This window comes from Peromyscus californicus, unplaced genomic scaffold (assembly GCF_007827085.1).
Source record: "Peromyscus californicus insignis strain IS unplaced genomic scaffold, ASM782708v3 Scaffold_5__1_contigs__length_169319896, whole genome shotgun sequence".
NCBI lineage: Eukaryota > Metazoa > Chordata > Mammalia > Rodentia > Cricetidae > Peromyscus > Peromyscus californicus.
Genome location: NW_026294573.1, coordinates 45,196,772 through 45,215,777, shown reverse-complemented (window position 1 = coordinate 45,215,777; position 19,006 = coordinate 45,196,772). Strand labels below are relative to the sequence as shown.

General features: G+C 54.5%; 1 protein-coding gene and 1 long non-coding RNA gene across 2 annotated transcripts; both read right to left on the bottom strand.

Annotated features, from left to right (window-relative positions):
* Positions 1 to 3,176: 3,176 nt before the first annotated feature.
* Positions 3,177 to 8,619, bottom strand: LOC128096928 (uncharacterized). The gene is made up of 3 exons (XR_008213769.1): positions 8,495 to 8,619; positions 5,856 to 5,961; positions 3,177 to 3,706 (listed from the first exon to the last, which is right to left on the bottom strand). It is a non-coding gene; the product is annotated as an uncharacterized LOC128096928 (long non-coding RNA).
* A 2,095-nt stretch (positions 8,620 to 10,714) lies between these two features.
* Bsnd (barttin CLCNK type accessory subunit beta) lies at positions 10,715 to 18,483 on the bottom strand. The gene is made up of 4 exons (XM_052716051.1): positions 18,307 to 18,483; positions 13,716 to 13,807; positions 12,079 to 12,336; positions 10,715 to 11,117 (listed from the first exon to the last, which is right to left on the bottom strand). Exons 1-4 carry the CDS (start codon positions 18,481 to 18,483, stop codon positions 10,715 to 10,717), a joined length of 930 nt encoding a protein of 309 aa, XP_052572011.1.
* Between the last annotated feature and the right edge of the window lie 523 nt (positions 18,484 to 19,006).

Here is a 19,006-nt window from a genome sequence, read left to right as displayed (position 1 = left end):
CCATTTGGAGAAGATGTAACTGAGGAGTGCTCTCCCTTTTTCCCATCCCCCTCCAAGCATGCCCACATTTCTTTCATCCCCTAAAATCAAAACTAAAACAAACAGGATAAAAGTTTCCTCTGTCTCCTCAAGTATCATAGACGCTGGGTCGCAGCTCTAAAAAAGATGGTAGAGAGTCTGGTGTTTGGCTTGAGGTGGTGACCAGAGCTCCTGAGAAAGACAGGATGGATGCCTGTGTGTCTGGAAGGGTGTGGGTGAGCCACCCTGCAGCCCCTCAGCTGCTCCTACGGCTCAGTCCACTCCACAAGCTCTGACCAGAATTCCTTATGCCGTGCTTCTTCTCCCCATGGTCCAGGATGCCCAAAGCAGAGCACCGGATGTGTGGCAGCCTGTGAGAGGTCAGCTTCTTCAGACTGTGCAGGGACCTGCAAATGCCCCAGATGTCTGTCACCTCTTCCCTCCTATGACTTTACACTCAGGAGCGGCCTTCCACTGGACGCGGTGGATCTACGCGGAGGCAGAGGCCAGCAAACACACAGGCCTGGGCACGGGGGGTGGGGGGGCAGTGACAGTGGCCATAGTGGGAGGTGAATCGTGGGGAAGGGGCCTTGCGGAGGGGGGAAGAACAGACCCAGGTTTCAGTCCCAGACATCTATCCCATCTCTACTATTAACTGTACAGTGTTTCCATGGCACCCACTTGCCCACTCCCAGCCTATTCCCTCGTCAACAGAACGGTGACAATAACTCCAACCTCACCAAGGGGAGGGGGCAGATGAGAGAGCAGCCGGGGAAATGCTTCAGGTGCCACCGCACTGACTGGACTTCACATCCATCGGCCAGGCACGGAAGGACGGTGTGCATGTCAGGTGGCGGCGGCACAACCCTGTGAACACCCAGCCCTGTCCCCAGGCTGGGGACATGGATCTGAAGGACCCCAAGGGCATGGACACGTTGGCATCAGGTGCGGCAAGGTCTAGGGTTGCGGGAAGGAATCCCCAGCATCCAGGTTCCCTGGGGCAATTGGCAGGGAGGGGAGAACTGCTGTGAATGAGAAGGCTTCCAGCCCTCCAGGCCAGGGCGCTAATGATGCGGGGAAGCCAGCCAGCTGAAACCCTGAGCCAAAACCACCCAACCATCGGCCAGCCTACCCTCCACTGCCGGAAAGAGAAACTGAGGCTCAGGAGGACTTCTCTGGGATCCAGTCTCCACTCGGGCTGGAGGATGGAGGGAGCTCCTGGGAAGGAGGAAGGCCCTGGTGTAGATGTGGGCGAGAAGCAAGGCCTCAGGCCCAGGCCTTGGCCCAGGGTTCGAGAGGCAGAGGGAAGGAGAAAGGTAGAGCAGGGGGAAAGCGGGCCCACTGGGGTTCACCAGCTGTCTAGGCTGGTCTGAACCACTCTAAGTGACAAGCCACAGGGCGGGTGGGTAATGTATTGTCACCACCAGATTCGGCCCTTGAATGCTGCTGCCATCTGTCCCTGGGGGCTTGTGTCCCCCACATCCCACAGTAACCTGGTCATCTGTCTGTCCATAGCCCAGCTTCTGCAGGACACCTATCCCAAGTAGCCCATAGTGCAGACTGGCACCCACGGCAGTAGCCATGCAGAGCAGTGCCATGGCTGTCCCTAGTATGTTCCCCAAGGAGAGAGTCACTGGCATCTCTCTCCCCTCTGTCCCCTCCACTTTCCTGTGCTCTTCCCCAGGGTCACTTTCACAGGACAGCCCGTGTTTGTTATGAGAGGAGCCGACAGGGTAGCTCGCTGCATGCCTGTGTTTACAGAGAACACACTGCCAACACCACCTGTCAGCCCCACCTTTCAGGCCCCACAGCACCTGGCACGCTGGCTGTGGAGATGCCAGGGGCCTGGTCTCGGGTAAAGACAATGTGTCCTTGAAGGGTTGGGTGATCGTTTCAGAGCCTCAGGGCACCCCTGTCTCCCTGGAACCCTCATGTCTGCTACGGACCTCCCAGGATCGGGATCACACCCTGCTGTGAGGACACTTTCAGCCTTAGTATCACATGCCTCATCCATGGGGCACTTGTTCTTCAAGTGAAGAATTTGTTCTTCAAGGTGCCAACAAGTGACTGGATGGGAGGTCCTTCCTGGGAATCTGATGTTTTGCTTAGTTAAAAAAAAAAAAAAATAGAATCACTATTATTTTCTAAATATAAACCTTGTTCTCATTATTTATACATTTTCTCTTAAAAAAAAACTTTATTACATGAAAATGGGAAGGAAAAATCACACGTAAATGGAATCCCTTAAAACTTTTCTATTCATTTCTACACACATCGATATTTATGGGCTCATACTCTGTACCTATTGGGAGTGCATTTGGCCACAAGTACATTAGCTTAAAGAGAGAAACAGACTTTTCTTATTTAGGTGGAGTGTTTAAAGATGCTAATTAGTCCACTGGCTCAGCAGTGTCAGACCTAGCCTTTCTATGGTTCTCTCGGAACTTTCCTCATGGCTACAATATGGCTGCTGCAGCTCCACCCATTGCATCCATGTTTGAGACCACCAAAGGCAGTCACTTCTACTTTACTCTTGGGAAGCCAAAGTGTTTTTCAGATATGACCCCAGCTGGTTGTTCTTTAGGGCTCCTTTGATCTTGTGGACATACAGTGGAATAATCTTTCTGTACACTGTGAAGATGTATTGCTCTCATTGTTAATAAAAAGCTGATTGGTCAATAGCTAGGCAGGATTTTTCAGGGCAGAGAGAACATTGGGAAGAAGGAGAGCAGAGTCAGAGAAGTCTCGATAGAGCCAGATGCAGAAAAGGCAACATGGAAAGTTCATAGATGAGGTAAACGAGCCTCGGGTCAGCACATAGATTAATAGAAATGGGTTAATTCAAGTTGTAAGAGCTGTGTGGAGACCAAGGCCAAGCATTTATAAGTAAAAATAAGTCTCTGTGTGGTTATTTGGGGAGCAGCTGGCAGGACAGAGCTGATCAGTGGTCTAGACGGAAAACTTCACCTACACAGATATTCCTAGCAGCAAATAGAAGTGTCACATGTGCCTTTGAACCAATGTGCATGTGATTGCCACAGCAACATCAAGCGGAGAGAGAGAACAGTCTCCCGTGGTGTGTGCTGTTTTATAGCTTGTTCCCTTTCTCGTAATTCTGTACTACCAAATTGATCCACAGCAAGAAACACACCCAGTCACTCATTTAATAATGATTTATTGAGAACACGCTGCATTCTGGGACCCCTGCTGGGCGCTGTGGGTGTAACAGCAAACATCGTGGAGCCCCGCTGTCATGGGGTGTAGGGCTTAAGAAGCACACAGAAACTACAGGAGAAACGCACAGAGGGTGTGTGGCTTCGGTTTTACCGTGTGGCACAGAGGAACAGGTCCGGGCTTGATTCAACCAGGATGGTCACCACATTGAGTGGAGGACCACAAAGTTGGACGGAGGGTCATTGTGTCGCGGGGGAGTCACTGTGTTGAGTAGAGGTTCGCCATACAGAGAGAAGCCTCACCACGTTGAGTGCAGGGTCGGTCTGCTGAGTGGAAGGCGGCCGATTTGAATGGAGTGTCACTGTGGTGAGCGGTGGGTCGCTGTGTTGAGGAGATAGATCATCACCGTGTTGAGTCATCCGGTTGAATGGAGAATCGCCACTGAGTGCCGGTCGTGACGCTGAGTATCTGTAGAGTCCTCTTCCTGGGGTGGGATTGTTCCAGCAGCCTCTTGCTGTCATTTAGATCTTAGTATGTTTTAGCGTTATCAGTCAACACCCTCTGAAAGTCCATCTTAACACACTGCCCGATTACTTCCTTAGGCTACATTTCTATTGTAAGTTATAGTTCCCGGTGGGGGTGTCGTCGCTGGCTCAGGGTGGGGGTGGGGGAGAGGGGGAGGGATGGGGGAGGGGTGGCGCTGGGGGGTGGCACTGCTGAGGCTAAAGCTCACACTTTAGACTTGCTCTCCCCAGAACACCCACCCCTTGTCCTCCAAGACAGAGCCAATCCCCTGCCTCATCTCCAACACCACTTTCTGTCTCACTGTTCTTTCCAAAACGTCACCGAGCTGCCGGGCAGCATTATGTCTGGTTATTTCCGGTTGCGTTCCTATCGTGTTACCGGAGCTGACGGCCTTTCAGTTCTTTCCTTATGAGAGTTTACCTCTGTCCTACTGATGGCTTCCTCTCCTCTGTCAAATCGCCCCCACACAACACACACACGCACACACCACCACCACCACCACCACTACACCACACACACACACAACCACCACCACCACCACCACCACCACCACCACACACACACACACACACACACACCGCCACCACCACACCACACACACACACACACACACACACACACACCACCACCACCACCACCACACCACACACACATACCACCACCACCACACCACACACACACACACACACACACACACACACACACACACACACACACATTCTGTTACATATGTTATGAAATCCCCTCCTTCTGTGTCCTTGTCAAACTAACCCTCTGGCTTTCCCTGGAACACCCGAACTTCCCAAATCCAGTCCTGTCTCCCCCATTCTTCCATCCTCTCCTGTCACCCTCCATGCCTGTCCCTAGCCGGGGTTTCCATCTGCTTCCGGGCCAGTCTGGGATGTGAAGGATGACTTTCCCCGGGCCTCTGCACAAGCAGGATTCCATTGAGTTCCCACCAGGGAACACCACCTACAGAACAGATGTGTGCCTGGAACAGACCTTGCTCACTCCCTTTGCTCACTCCCCTTAACCTCCTTCCTGCTCACTCTCAGGCAAGTTCTATCCTTCTATGCCTCCCTCGGCTCGTCCCTGAGCCCTCAGAGAGCCATCAGCTCATTCTGCCGCTGTCCCAGGAGAGTGAAGATCCCCTAACAGGCCAGGGCCAGCCACGTTTCTGTCCTCAGGACCTGGTACAGAGGTGGCACCTACCAGAAGTTTAGAGAGTCTTTATAGCCAGAATGAATGAACAAGTGAATGAATGAATGAATGAATGAATGAATGAATGAATGAGTGAATGAGTGAATGGAATCTGTCCATTCCTGCCCGCTAGGCTTGTGGGCAGACATCTAAAGCTTGCCATTGCTACTTAACCTCTGGCCTCACTTTGCTCTCCTCTTCCCGGGTCTAAGTGCAAACGATGCACAGCTTGAGAACTTGCGTCTTCTACAGGGCACTGGAGCTGTCGGGCCTTCCTGGGACCCTGAGTTAGCTCTGGGTCATCCCTGAGCTGTACTTGGCCTGAACCAGGGCTCTGGTGTCTTGGGGAGAAGCCCTGGGCTCTGCTATGTGGGTTGGCTGGGCCTGTGATAAGCAACAATGATCTGGGACCACAGCTCCAGAGCCTTCAGGCCTGACTGGGCATCCAGTGAGGGCTGCCAGGACATAAATCTCCATGGGCAGTCAGTGCTGACCCCAGGGCGCAGGCATCCTCGGGTCACCAGCGTGTCTTGGGTCCCTTTTACGCCTGTTAACAATATGGGTCTTCAGCATTCCTTTCCTCTGCTTCTGAGTGTCATCAAGTCCCCTGGCTGTTAAGACCAAATCCGGCTCTGTGCAACAATTCAAGGAGCCCAGACCATAACAGCATGCCTCTCTGACCTTGACTTCCACCACTCCAGGCATACCAGTTTCCTCGGGTTTGGGGACACCCTTCCTTTCCTTCCCGGAGCTAGCCTCTGCCATGCCATCTGTCTGTCTGAGATCCCGTCTCTCCTTTGTCCCTGTCTAGGTCCCAGCTCGTGGTCCTTGACAATCCAATCAAAAAAGACAAAACACAGAAGCATCCATTCCTCCGGAGTCTCTAGCTTGCTCATTCAGAATGGAGATGGGGGGGAGGGCCGGGGTCCCTAACTCACCAGGTTCATGCCCTGCATTTGGAAATGCTGGTGACAGAGTTGGAGTGCCAGCCTCGTGCCTCCATTGAATCCTAGTGTCTAGGTTCTGCACACAGTCCGCTCATTTCTGCAGGTAAGGAGAGTGACGGTAAGCATGGTTGGTGGAGGGCTCACTGGCACCGTGCCCATGCCACCCACCCTATATACAGCATCCCATTTAATCATTACAGCGTGCCCCTGATGTCTGTGTTACTGCCTCCACTTTATAGATAAGGACAATTCAGTCCAGAAAGATGAAATGTCTCAGCCATAGTCACAGGTCAGATGGAAGCCCAGCCCCACACTCAGGGCTGATGCTCTAAAGCTGGCCCTCCGTCCCAAGTTGGGAATCATTGTACCTGTGCTCGTAACCTTCAGAGTGGGCACCTGGCTCCCTCCAGCTCCACTCTGTCCCACAGAACGGCTGTTCTCACTTTCCTGAGCAAAAGGGTGGAGGGGTGGGAGGAAAAGGCTCCTAAAGACTTCCGGTCTCAGGAGCAGAGATGGGTAATCACCGAACCAGCCCAGGGAAGTGCAGGAACAGAGCCATGCACGGCTGAAAAGGGTCTCGAGGACAGCTTGCTAAGGGGATGCGTTCTGCCCTGGCAGGGGGCAGGCTGGTTCAGAGAGTCCAGGAGCAGATAGAGAATTTGAGCCAAGCCTGGAGGGCTGGAAGAGAAGGGCATCCAGGAGCAGGCGTACCCAAACCCAGGACAGCACGGAGGTAGGTCTGCGGTGCTGGACAGGCTTGACATAGCGAATGACTGATTCAACGGCAAAGGGCAGTAGAGGTCACATGATGAAGGCCCGTGAGGCCAGGCTAAGGACTCTGACCTTCGACAGCATACAATAGGGAATCACGGGAGGTGGGAGTCTCCCTCTTCACGGCAGTAAGTGGGCACAGGTGGGCGCGTTCCGTGTGGCCTGACTGGCTAGTCTGTCTTCTGTGAATAGCCTGGGGCTGCAGGCACCTCCAGTCAGGAGTTGAAGATCTTACAACTAGATTTCCTCGCCTCCAGTTAGCTTTCCTCTGGAAAAACGGACAATGATTCAGCCTCTCTGAGCCTCAGTTTCCCATCAAATGGGGAAATGCAATCTGGCAGGCTGTAAGGGTCAGAGGAAATCGTGCGGCACAGCAGGGCAGGTGTGTTTATCGAGTCCTATGACTCTGTGGACAAGATGGCCCTGGGGGCCACTCAGAGGACCTGCGCTGGGGTCCCAGCTTGGCCCCTGCAGCACCAATATCTCAGGGCTAGCAGGAGACCTGGGAAGCAGGCATGGCCTCTGAGCAGGCCTAGAGAGCAGGGCCACCACGCACCACGTCACCTGTAAGGCACAGGTCTCTCGTTCTTGTTCTTTCTCTTCCTGACTCCTGGGAGGCTGCAGGAACCTCACAGGCACCCGCCTCTCCCTCAGGAGACGCCCTGCACAGCTCCATGCCGCTCACTGCTAGAACACCTCTGGCATACATACTCAAGCTTCGCCCCTGTGGGAGTTTTTACACTCTCTCCCTCCTGAGTCACCGGTTGCCTTGTTGAAGAGCGAGACGCAACCGATCCTTCTTCACTAACGAGGACACGGGAAGGAAGCCTGACACTGTTTGAATACCTGCGATGTGCAGGGGGTACCGTATCTGTTTGTCCATCTCACCCACAACTCCAACCATTGGGATTATCTTCACGACAGGAGTGCAGACAGACAGCGACTTGCTCAAGTCTGTAGAGCAAGGACCTGGCAGAAGGATGAGTGTGAACCCAGGTCCGTTTGTAGCTCAGAGTCTGAGATTTAGGACATTGGCCATGTGTGGTCAACAGACTGCCCCCTCCCAGGGCTTTTCTGAGAACCAGATGGGATAAAGGGTGTGAGTGTGCCCAAGGATGGGGAACGGAGGTGCAATCTTGTCTGTCATGTGGAGAGAAGGTGTATAGGAAGGATGGCAGGGTGCCCAGGTCACAGCAAACCATTAGCAGGCCAGTGCTCAAGGCCCTCAGGACGACTGCCTGCCCATGCCACCCCTCCCCAGGGACTTCCTCTCTAGAATGGAAACTCCCAGAGTCAGACAGGGAGAGCAAATGCCAGGACTTTCTGCCCCTTGCACGCAAACCAGGACCTGGGGCTGGAGGCTGTAATCCAGAGTATGACACCCACCGGGCTCCTCTAGCCCCTTCTGGCTACTCCAGGCCATCATTGCTCCCCTCTGATCCCATCGGTCATCTAGAGGGATATCCAGAGGTGCCAGTATCACCCACCACTGAGTCAGTGAGGCAACGGGAGGGGCGGTCCAATGTGGCAGCTGCAGTCAACAGCCAGAGAGCTGGGGAAGGCGAGAGTGGGAGGAAGTGGGCCACTGCCCCTGCTGCCCAAGTTCACAGCCCTTCCTCGCTATCAAAATCCACAGTGCCCTCCCCTCCACCCATACCTACTGGTTACCCGCAGCCTCCAGAGGCTGACGTGGAGCAGGGAGGGCTGAGATTGGGGAATAGCAAAAGCAGCCTGGACTAGGCACATGCAAAGTGAATAGTGACCAAGCCACAAAAGGAGCAGACACCATCCCCAGCCTCCCCACCCCCACCCCCACACCCCCAAACCCCCACACCCCCACTCCTGCCCGCTCTAACCACCTCTGGATGATCCCGGCTGCTTTCTCATCACAGGGTAGCTCTGTCCAGGCTCTTCCCCTCCCAGGTCAGTGGGTCACAGAATCATAGAAACCCCCCCTGTTCTTGATGCTGCCTGATCTGGAGCAAAACTTGCTCCCTGGTAACCACCTGACAGAAGCCCCGTTCCCTAGGGCATCCTTTCCTGACAAGGTTGCTCCCCACCCACGCCACGAGCTGGCTTTGAGTGAGTGGCTGTACTCCTCAGCAGAAATGTTCGTGTTAGCGGTCTCATCCCAGGCAACCCAGGAGCGTGGTCTTCCCACTGCACACCTGTGAGGGGTGCCACACAGGCGGGGGAGCCACCTGTAGACCCCCCCCACCCCACCTGTAGGAGGGACAGAGCTAACTTTCCTTTGCCCCATGGCTGGCAGCTAGAGACTCTTGGTATCTGAAGCCTCCGCGGCTACGATTCTGGGCATGGGGGCCACCACCCCCCCCACACACACAACTGTCCCACATGGCCACACTGCTGTGTCTGCCTGCTGCTCCCTTCTGAGAGAGGCCCCTCGGTGCCGGTGCCAGTCAGGCATGAAGCCTCATTTTATTCTGCCCGGAGGGAATGGGCAGTTTCACAGAAAAGAATTCGCAGACAAATAAAGGTGACCTTTTAATGTTGAAAACGTTTTTTATTTCAGCCCTCGGTGCTGGCTCAGCTCTGTCTGATGTGGGTCACAGACATCCCTGCCTGGGCCAGCAGTACACAGCAGCCTGCTCCATTTCACCTGGCCCATGGCTGGTCACATCAGCAGAGAGGAGGTGCCTGGTGGAGGCATCTTTACTGAAGAGGTAGAAATGTCCCGGAAGGCAGGCGGGTGACGGTGTCTTCTCACTCAGCACCAGCACTGTCTCTTTTCCTTGTCTGGGACCTCCGACCTTCACCAGAGTCATGCTCCTAGATGTCTCACGACAGCTCTAAGTGTGTGGACCTGCCTGGAGGAGGTGGCAGCACCCTCCTCCCTGCGGCTTCCTCCGCCCTGGGCTCAGAGCAGAGGGCTTTACCAGATTTGCAGGCTGGGGTGACCCCAGCTTCTGCTCCGTGCTTTGTCCCCAACTTACAAGACAGCAAGCTCACGAGATTGTGAGCCCTTTGGGGGTCAAGGACCACTGTCTCTTTCCAATGCTAAATGCCTGGCATATAGCAGCAGATGCTCAGGAAATGCCAAAGACATCAAGTGGAATTAACCCAGCAGCTGGATTTTGCCCACTTGAAGCCAGGGCAAAGTGTGTTCCACAAGCTGCTGCTGGGCTCTTCGGGCAGCTTTTTTGCCTGGTTTTGTGACTGTCCAGAAGCCCTTTAGAAAAGTGAGTGCCAGAGACTAAGGAGCCATACTTGTCAAAATCGGGGAGGGTGACATCATCTGCAAAGGTTCCCAGATCTGCTGAGATCTGCGCATGCCCAACATCCCCTGCAAAGTATGGTGAATGAGGCCAAGAAGTTGTCCCAGGGCAGTGGCAAGCAACAGGCCGCAGAAATGGATGCTCACTCCCCAGAGAGAACATTCTCACCTAGCAGTTGGGACGCCAGGAGAGCTGGCAGAAGAAGGTCACTTAGGCGGGGATACAGGAATGAGTGAATTTGCCCGGCACAGTGGAAGAAGACAGCTCAAGCATGGGCATGGGCATGGGCATGGGCTATCAGCAGCTGCAGGAACAGGAGGGACCAGAGAGCCGCCTAGAGGTCAGGTTAGGTCAGCAGAGGTCAGCCACAGAGGGTCACAGAACCCAGAGCAGGGGAGCTGCTAACGAGACTAAGCCAGGAGACCTCGCCAGCTCTGAGTGGGGTGAGTCAAACCACCCATCAGAGGACCAAACCTCAGTAGACATGGGGCCCTGAGAGGCCTCCATGAAGGAGCAGGGGCCCTGGGTAACACCACAGAGGGCCCAATTAGAGGTCAGCATTAGGAGATGGAAAGGGCTTCAGTGGGTCCGGCTGTAACACTCAGGAAAGCCCACTTGGCCTGCAGGTCAGCAGAACAAGCTACAATCCGAAGCATGTGCTCACTGGAGCTGGGGGGTGATTGCCGCCTCCCATGTGTGTTCTTTTCAGTTCCCAAGATGCTTCAGCTCACTGCCTCACCTGGCCTGCCATACAGCCCCATTTGGGAGGAGGAAAACTGAGGCCTTATGGGGTCACATGAAGAGAGCAGTACTGTCAGGCTAGACCCAGGAAGCAGTTTCATCTCAGCCCTGGACATCGGGCTCGAAGCCCAACTCTTTGTCGGGGAGGGGGTCCCCAGGGCTGTCTGGTAGCCCATAGTACAGGTCTTCCTCCTCCTGCTCGGGTTCCTCCGCACTTGTCCCGACAGTCTCCTCCTTCACCCTCAGGGACCGCCGCTGCTTGCTGGGCAGAGCTACCTCCCGCACCTGCCCCTCCAGGACCATGTCCTCTGATGTGGGAGTGTCATCAATGAGGGCAAAGTCACTGAAGCGATCCAGTGGACCCCTGCTGGCCCACGGCACCTGTGGGTGTGGCTCATCTCTGTTGGGTGGGGACGGGTGGGGGCTACTGCCTTCACTGGAACCCATGTCCAGGTCATCTTGGAAGGAGGCCAGGGGTGCAGAGCCTGGGGAGCACCCTGGAGGGCTACAGAGGCAAAGAGAATGAGTGAAGGGTGGGCCCTGCATCACACTGTCTGGGTCCAGATCTCAGCCGCTAGCTGCAGTAACTTCGCGTATCTCTGGGCCTCCTCCCCCCGCTCCCCGGAAATTGGGGGCAATGTGAGTCCTCTCCTCTCCCATGTGGTTGCTTCGGGGATGTGCAGCAGCTAAAATGTTCACAGCTCTTCACACAGTGCCTAGCACTGAGTAGGTGCCCTAGCGACAGGGATGTTATTTAAAAAAACAAAAACTAAAACAAAAACAAAACAGCCAGCCAGGTGGTCCGTCCACAACTGCAGGCGTTCGGGATCCTTCTCTGGCCCCTCACAGGCCATTTCCCACTGCAGGTCCCTCTGTGTCCTTCTTTGTCCCTCACCCCCCACCCCCAGCAGCGGACTGGGAGCTCCAGGAGACTGGAGGCCAGTTGAGGCCTGAGAATGAGCTGGTGTCCAGTAAGGATGTGGATGAGTGGAGCAATCAGAGACTTGACTGGAAAAGAAACAGGAACTGGGCTGTGGCGGGGACTAAAACTTGCCCGAGACACCAAGCAGGTCAACAGCCCAGCCAGGATTTAAATCCAAGCCCTCTGGCTCCTGGCCTCCTGCTGCTCTGCTCACGACAAGCATTTGGAAAAGGAAGAACTGTGTGCTGGGCACTTAAAGCATTGTCCCCGTGTGATGAAAATGACTATTCCCCTGGGAGAAACTGCTCAGGAGAGTCCAAAACCGGACGCTTACAGAGCCAAGGAGTCGGGATCAGCACCTAGGTCCTTTAGAGCCCCAGGCCAGCCTCATTTGCCTGTGACTCTCCCGCCCTCTGCTGCTCACTCCCAAGTGTCCCTGCACACACACACACACACACACACACACACACACACACACACACACACACACACTGCACTTGCCCTAGACCTGGGCAGTACTCCCACTCTTATGCTGCCCACTCACCTGCTCTGAGTATGGGGTCTTTCTCCCTCAGTCTCATCCACGCCCCTGTGGACGACCACCGTAGCTTCCATCCAGGCCTGAGCAGTCTGAGGAGGCTCGCCTTTCCCACCACTGCTGACTCCTGTCTTCAGCTCAGGGGCCAGCAGGGGCCTGGGATCCTCACTGTAACCCAGGACCTTCATTTGGATGTGAGTGAAGTCTGGAAGGCTCTGGTCGTAGGCGGCTTCTTCCCACAGCCTGACGTACGGGGCTTGGGGACTGGGTCCAACAGAGGGTGGGAGAGAAGCGGGCAGGTAGACATGAGTTCTCTCCCCATGGCCCCCTGTCTGCTCTGGGGGGATGGGCCCACTGACTTCAAAAGAAACACTTCAGGGGCGTCACTGTGCCCAGGCCCACAGATGGTGAAGATGAGGCCCAACTAGGTGTACAGAGCTCTGACCTAATCCCAAGTCAACATCACATAATGTCTTGAAAGGTATCCACAGCATGTAATGGTAAGACAGAGAGGACTTGGGACTAGAGAGATGCACTAACTACTCTTCCAGAGGACCCGGGTTCAATTCCCAGCACCTGCATGGCAGCTCACAACTGTCTATAAATCCAGTTCCAGAGGATTCGACACCCTCACACAGACATACATGCAGGCAAAACACCAATGCACATTAGATAGATAGACAGACAGACAGACAGACAGACAGATAGATAGATAGATAGATAGATAGATGGAGAGGGCTCAGCATGGAGGCTTGCTGGAGTACACCTCATTGCAGCAGTCACAGCTTCGACGCTTAGTAGAGCGAATCACAGCTGCTTGGAGGCTCCTTGCCCGCAAGGCTGGGGAGTGATTGTCTACACCCCCTGTCATTCCAGGAGGTGCTGCGAGGGAACTGAGGCACAGCAAACTGACTTATACATAGAGTGATACAGCCCCTGCTTGGTGGATCAGGGCCACAGTGATCTGCTCCCTGCACTGTGTTTCAGGGACTAGGCCTTTGTCTAAGGTCACATGACTGGGAGGTGACAAGACAAAGGAAGGGACCCCAGGTGGCCTGAGCTAAGTTGTTGGCCCTGAGATTTTTTTGGGGGGTGGCCCCACCCACTGGGGTGTGTTCACTGTTTCCCACTGGGGCGCTTCACCCTGTGGTGTCAGGAATGGAAAATGCCAGCATTACAAACTCCCCAAGCAAAGCGGAGTGGCTCTGAGCCCCCATAGCTCCAGGGCCTGTGGCCGGCCTTTGGAGTCACAGCTCAGGGGACTAACCAAAGCCAAAGGGTTCTTGGCTCTGCCCCAAGCCAGAAGCAGGGCTTGACACCTCCATGGCCAAGTCAGGCCAGGATTCAGACCTGTCTCCAGCCCTGTCTCCCCACGAGAGATCTGAAGTTTGTGTTTCTCTGAGCCTCAGCGTCTACATCTAGAAAATGGGAATGACGATGTTAAGATGCACAAAACTGAGAGTTAGAAATGACCTGTGATTTCTCAGAAAACAGGAGGCAAAGAAGAAGCTGGACGGGATAAGACAGAGTCAGACACCCAGCCCAGCTATCCTGGTCTGCTCCCTCCTTACCTCTTCCCTTGTTTCCCTTCTCCCCACTTTTGACAGGAGGCTAGACCGCGGGCCCATTCTCCCTGCACTTACCTCTTCACCTCCGAAAGCCTGTTCTCCAGCAGGCTCAGGGTCTTTGGGGACAAGATGCCTTGAAAGTCAGAGTCTGCCGGCACAAAGCTGATCTGCAAGGAGGGAGGATATGGTCTTTGCAATTGACCAGGGATAGAGCTGGCTGTCGCCACACACCCTGGCTGCTGGGCCCAAAACCTCTGCAAACTTCTCTGCAGACTGTAGGAGAGGAGGACCCGACAGGTCCTCTGCTTGATGAGGGAGTTTCTGTGTGTGGCTCAGCCCCAGTGGGTAGACAGATCTAGGTTCCTGTCCACACCATGTTCTCCCTTTACCGAGAACCCACCCTGTGCAGACACCATCTGGGCACCGGGGGGCAGCAGTGGGTAAGAGAGATGCCTGCTCTGGAACCCAGGACCAATTCCTACAAGGGGTGCTGTATCGGCACCTGTCGAGTGAGTGATCAGCCAGTCACTGACTCGTGCTTCACAGGACACAGCTGTGGTGGAGAGTCAGAGGCACAGATGGCTGTGGGTGTGCCCACAACAAGCAGCCTAGCTACAGGGGTGGCCACTGGGGTTGGGAAGGAAGGCCATGAAGGAGCAAGCCAGGTGAGGCAGAAAGAGGCCTGCCCTTGGGGTCCTGGAGACAGGTGGGCATCTCTTCACTACCAGGTCCTTGCTGTAGGTCCCGGGAGCCATCCATCCTTCCAGAGCCTCTTTGAACTCTTGTGGTTAATGAGAGACGCCTCCAAGAGACACCTGCTCAGAGAAGCACTGTGTACCACAACCAGGAGGTGCCCCAGGGTCCGCTGATGGGTATAGACAACAAAATACAGGGACGTACACAGTGGCGTGCCTGTCGGCCTTGAGACGGAAGTTCTGATGCATGTTACAGCAAAGGTGAGCACTGAAGCCACGATGCTGAGTGACACACGCCAGATTGGGGGGTGGGGGCGGAGACAAACACTCTAAGACTCCACTTCCCTGTGTACCAAGTTGTGAAGGTCAGAGAGCAGGCTGGCAGCTCCCCAAGACGAGTGAGAGTGGTAATGGGTTAGAACTGTTGCTTGGTGGGTGTCAATCTTTCATCTCCTAGTCTGGAAAGAGTTCTGGAAATGGGCTGACCACACTGAGAATGGACCGGAGGCCTCAGAACTGCATGCTTACCCGTGGTTAAATCGGTGGATCCTGTGCTTATATGTTGTATGGGGTTTGTAAAGGCCTGTGTCCCAGCAGAGCTGTGAGGACTCCCTGAGCCAATACAGACGACTCTCTCAGCATGGTACCAGGATACACTGCTTCTCAGTAAATCACAACCTGGCCCAATGAAGACCAAGCCAGTGGACACACAAGTCTGAACATTTTTCATGCAACACCTGATGACCCCCCCTGCTGAACTGCTCCAGATTCACAAACAACACTTTGTCCCTTTCCACAGAGTACAGTGAGGGAGGCACTCTCCGCACCAGCAAAGTTTCATGATGATGGAAAGAAGGGGGTGATGGGTAGAGGAGCTCTTACATTCCTGAGGAGGCACCTCCACCTTCCATCTGCACTAAGGATGCTCTGTGGCCAGCTGGTTCCATACTTTTTAAAATTTACCTCTTTTAGCCAGGCGGTGCTGGCGCACGCCTTTAATCCCAGCACTCGGGAGGCAGAGGCAGGTGGATCTCTGTGAGTTCGAGGCCAGCCTGGGCTACAGAGTGAGTTCCAGGAAAGGCACCAAAGCTACACAGAGAAACCCTGTCTGGAAAACCAAGACAAAACACAAATAAAAAAACAAAAACAAGATTTGCGTCTTTTTCCTCACTATCTCCTGGCCCAGGTATCATTCATCATCATCATCATCATCTACTCTATCACCATCATCACTACCATGCCCATTTCCATCATTACCATCATCACTATTGCTATCACCACCATCATCATCATCATCATCTACTCTATCACCATCATCACTACCATGCGCATCTCCATCATCACCATCATCACTATTGCTATCACCATCATCACTACCATGCGCATCTCCATCATCACCATCATCACTATTGCCACCACCACCATCATCATCATCATTGCCATCCTATCAGCACCACCACCACAAACATTACCATCATCACCATCACTATCACAATCAACATTGCCATCACCACCACTACAGTCACGACTATCATCACTGACATGAGAAGCTTGGAGGAGACGGAGAGGAAGCAACATCCTAGAACACAGATTCTTTTTCTAAAGAAAGAGAAAGGGGTCCAGCGGTGGCGGCCCACGCCTTTAATCCCAGCACTCGGGAGGCACAGCCAGGCGCATCTCTGTGAGTTCGAGGCCAGCCTGGTCTACAGAGCGAGATCCAGGAAAGGTTCAAAGTTACACGAAGAAACCTTGTCTCGAAAAAACCAGAAGAAGAAGAGGAGGAGGAGGAGGAGGAGGAGGAGGAGGAGGAGGAGGAAAAAGAAAGGATATGCAGAATTGATGATCGGGGCAGGACCAGACTTGGAAACCCTCAAAACATCAGACTAAGGATTTCAACCTTTATCCATGACCACAGGCACTCCAGAGGAATTTTTAGCAGGAGAGTACCTATCAGATCTGAGTTCAGGCTGAACACTGACCAGTCCCTAGAGGGAGGAAGCATAGAGAGGGAAGCCCACAAAGGGGACAGGTCCTTCAACTACCAGGTCCTGGTTTTGAGCTGCAGCAGAGCAGACAGAAGTAAGGAGCAGAGGATGCAGAGCCAAGACTCCGCTCTCCCTGCCACTCCACCCTTCTTCCCCACTCCCCGTTCCATCTCAGCTTCTAAGCTCGGCGTCTTCAGAAGCCCCCACACTAGATTTGCCTGGTTCAGTTCTCCCACTTGACCCATGTTTGAGGCCCAGCTGAGTACCAAATCTAACCAGGTTTGCATGCCAACCCCAACAGAACAGCCATGGTGAAGAGTGGGAGCCCTTTCTTCCTTCTGTTCCAATTGTGACAGGTCTAACAGCCGGAGTCCTCCCTGCTTCCCCTGCAGACCTCTGAGTGCTGGTAAGATCCTCTCAAGAACAACGTCTCCGCACCTGCTTCACACAGGCACGGTCACCAGGCCCCCTCCCATCCCCACAGCACCATTTGCTCCCTTCCATTTGGCCATTCAAGGCACAGTGTGGGGGGGGGGGAGGCTCTGCCAAGGTCACAGACTTGGCACAGGGCACAGGGACTTGAACTGGGGTTTGAGGGGCACTAGGAGGTGTGGGTTTCCACCAGCCATACCACCTCCCCACACAGGAGCACGTGAACCTTTAACAGTTACCCATTAATCCTCAGTCCTGTTCCCCGCACCAGCCATCCTGCTGTTACTCAGTCCCTCCACCAGCTGCCCCTGGAAAGGATGCTTTCTTCCCAACATCCCCACCCTCCCTGGGTGGTGACATGGTGGCTCTGACCTCAAGGCCCTCTTCTCCCAGTGACCTCTGCTCAGGACATTGAGCACATAGAGGAGAGTTGACTGTAAACGGCTTTGGAAATGGCTGCAAACCAGTTGAGACTGCCCAAGCTCCAGATATAAGTGACAGGTCCGGGCTGGCCACAGAGGGGGTAGGGCTGGGAGAGGCTGGGGCCTGGCCCCAACTCTTAGAACTCCTTCTGGGTACTCCCCACCAAGGTGGGGAGGAGTGGAGGAAGCTGGGAGGACAGGGCTCTAGGTCTCCAGGCTCAGTGGGGCCTCAGATGTCCGTCCCTCTTTCCTACTCACACTGTACAGCTCAGGAAACTGAGGCTTAGAGAACAAAGTGGCTCAGTCTTCCAAGCGCTTAGAAACAGAACACAAGCTAGACCCTTGTTGCTCTCCCTGTGTCCCCGAGTCTATCTCTACCTAGCGTGTGACATTGGAAAATTCACCCCACCTCTCCGGACACTGAAGGTTTACAACGCTGACGTGTTCACCCCTCGGGGCTGTGTGGGGATCAAGGAGAGTAACAGCAGCAGCAGCAGCAGCGGTTTACCTAAACCCAACAGCACGGTTGCAAATGTGCTCCTTCCCATCTTCCACACGTCATACTTGGGTTAGCACGGGGCTATGCAGAGCCAAGACTGGGGAGCCAATTTACAGATGAAAATACTGTGACTCGGAAAGACCCAGCACGACAGAGCTCTCAGCAGCTGGGGGCATAGAATGGAGCATCCTGGATGGAGCACCCGTTATGGAACACCCAGGGCACAACGCTACTCTAAAGCAAGCTCCCACCTGAGATCTGTGCTTCAGGATCTGTGAGATGAAAGGGAACCGCAGAAAACACAGAGCACTTGGGATAGGGTCGGGGTGAGCTATGGGTTCAAGTTTGGAAGATAGTAAAGGCTGACCAACTTCTGCTCGGACACAGGGACAGTGCATAGATCCCATTGTGCCCCCCCCCCCGTTCTGACTGGCTCAAGGATCAGATGTGAGGGCCTTCTGACCAGCCACAATGAGAGATGGATGGATAAAGGAAAAGGATACCCCCCAGAACAGAGAGAATATGGGGAGTTCAAATGGGGAGAACACAGCCGTTGGAGGCAAGGGGTTGGTACCTGAGGTAATGAGAGCCATGTGTCCTCCTGCCCCCTCCCCACCCCCTGCCACCCCCTACCTTAGGATAGCATTGGCACATGCTCCAGATGACGCCCCCGATCACCATGATGCTGCCCATAGCGTAGAAGGTGCCATAGACCTGGGGTCGGTCGTGGCTCATAAGGAACGTGCCGAGGGATAGGAGGAAAAGGCCCAGCACTATGAAGCCGATTCGGAAGGTCTTCTCATCAGTCATGGTGGCTAACTAGCCCTGATAGCTGACCAGCTCTCCGGTAGAAGGCTGCCCACAATCCTAGGCAAACGTTGAGCAGGCTCTCAGCGAGGGATGATACACTGCTTGATGGAGGAGGTGTGAAGCTCAGAGCAAGGAAGGGTCTCCACAGGTCCAGCTCCCAGCCCTGGGCCCCGCAGTTCTGCAGGGCAGGAGGTAACACGCTCCAGTGGGCCCAAGTGCCCAGCCATCTACCGTCCCTTGGGCCACTCTCCTTCCCTCTGGGCCCAGCTATTGGGAGCTTGTGAATCTGAGCAGGGGACAGAGGCAGGGGAGGGCTGGGGGAGGTCACAGGGGCTGGGCCAGCCATGGTTTTGACGTCATCTCATTTGCCTACGGTGGAACTGAGCCCAGACAGGGTTTGCACCTCCCAGCTCTGGGAAGCAGGGGTGGGGCCATGGCGGCGTCCAGAACCCACAGCCTGACAATTTAGACACCTAAAGACACCCTTTCTCAAGGACACCTGATCATCTAGGCTCAACAGGAA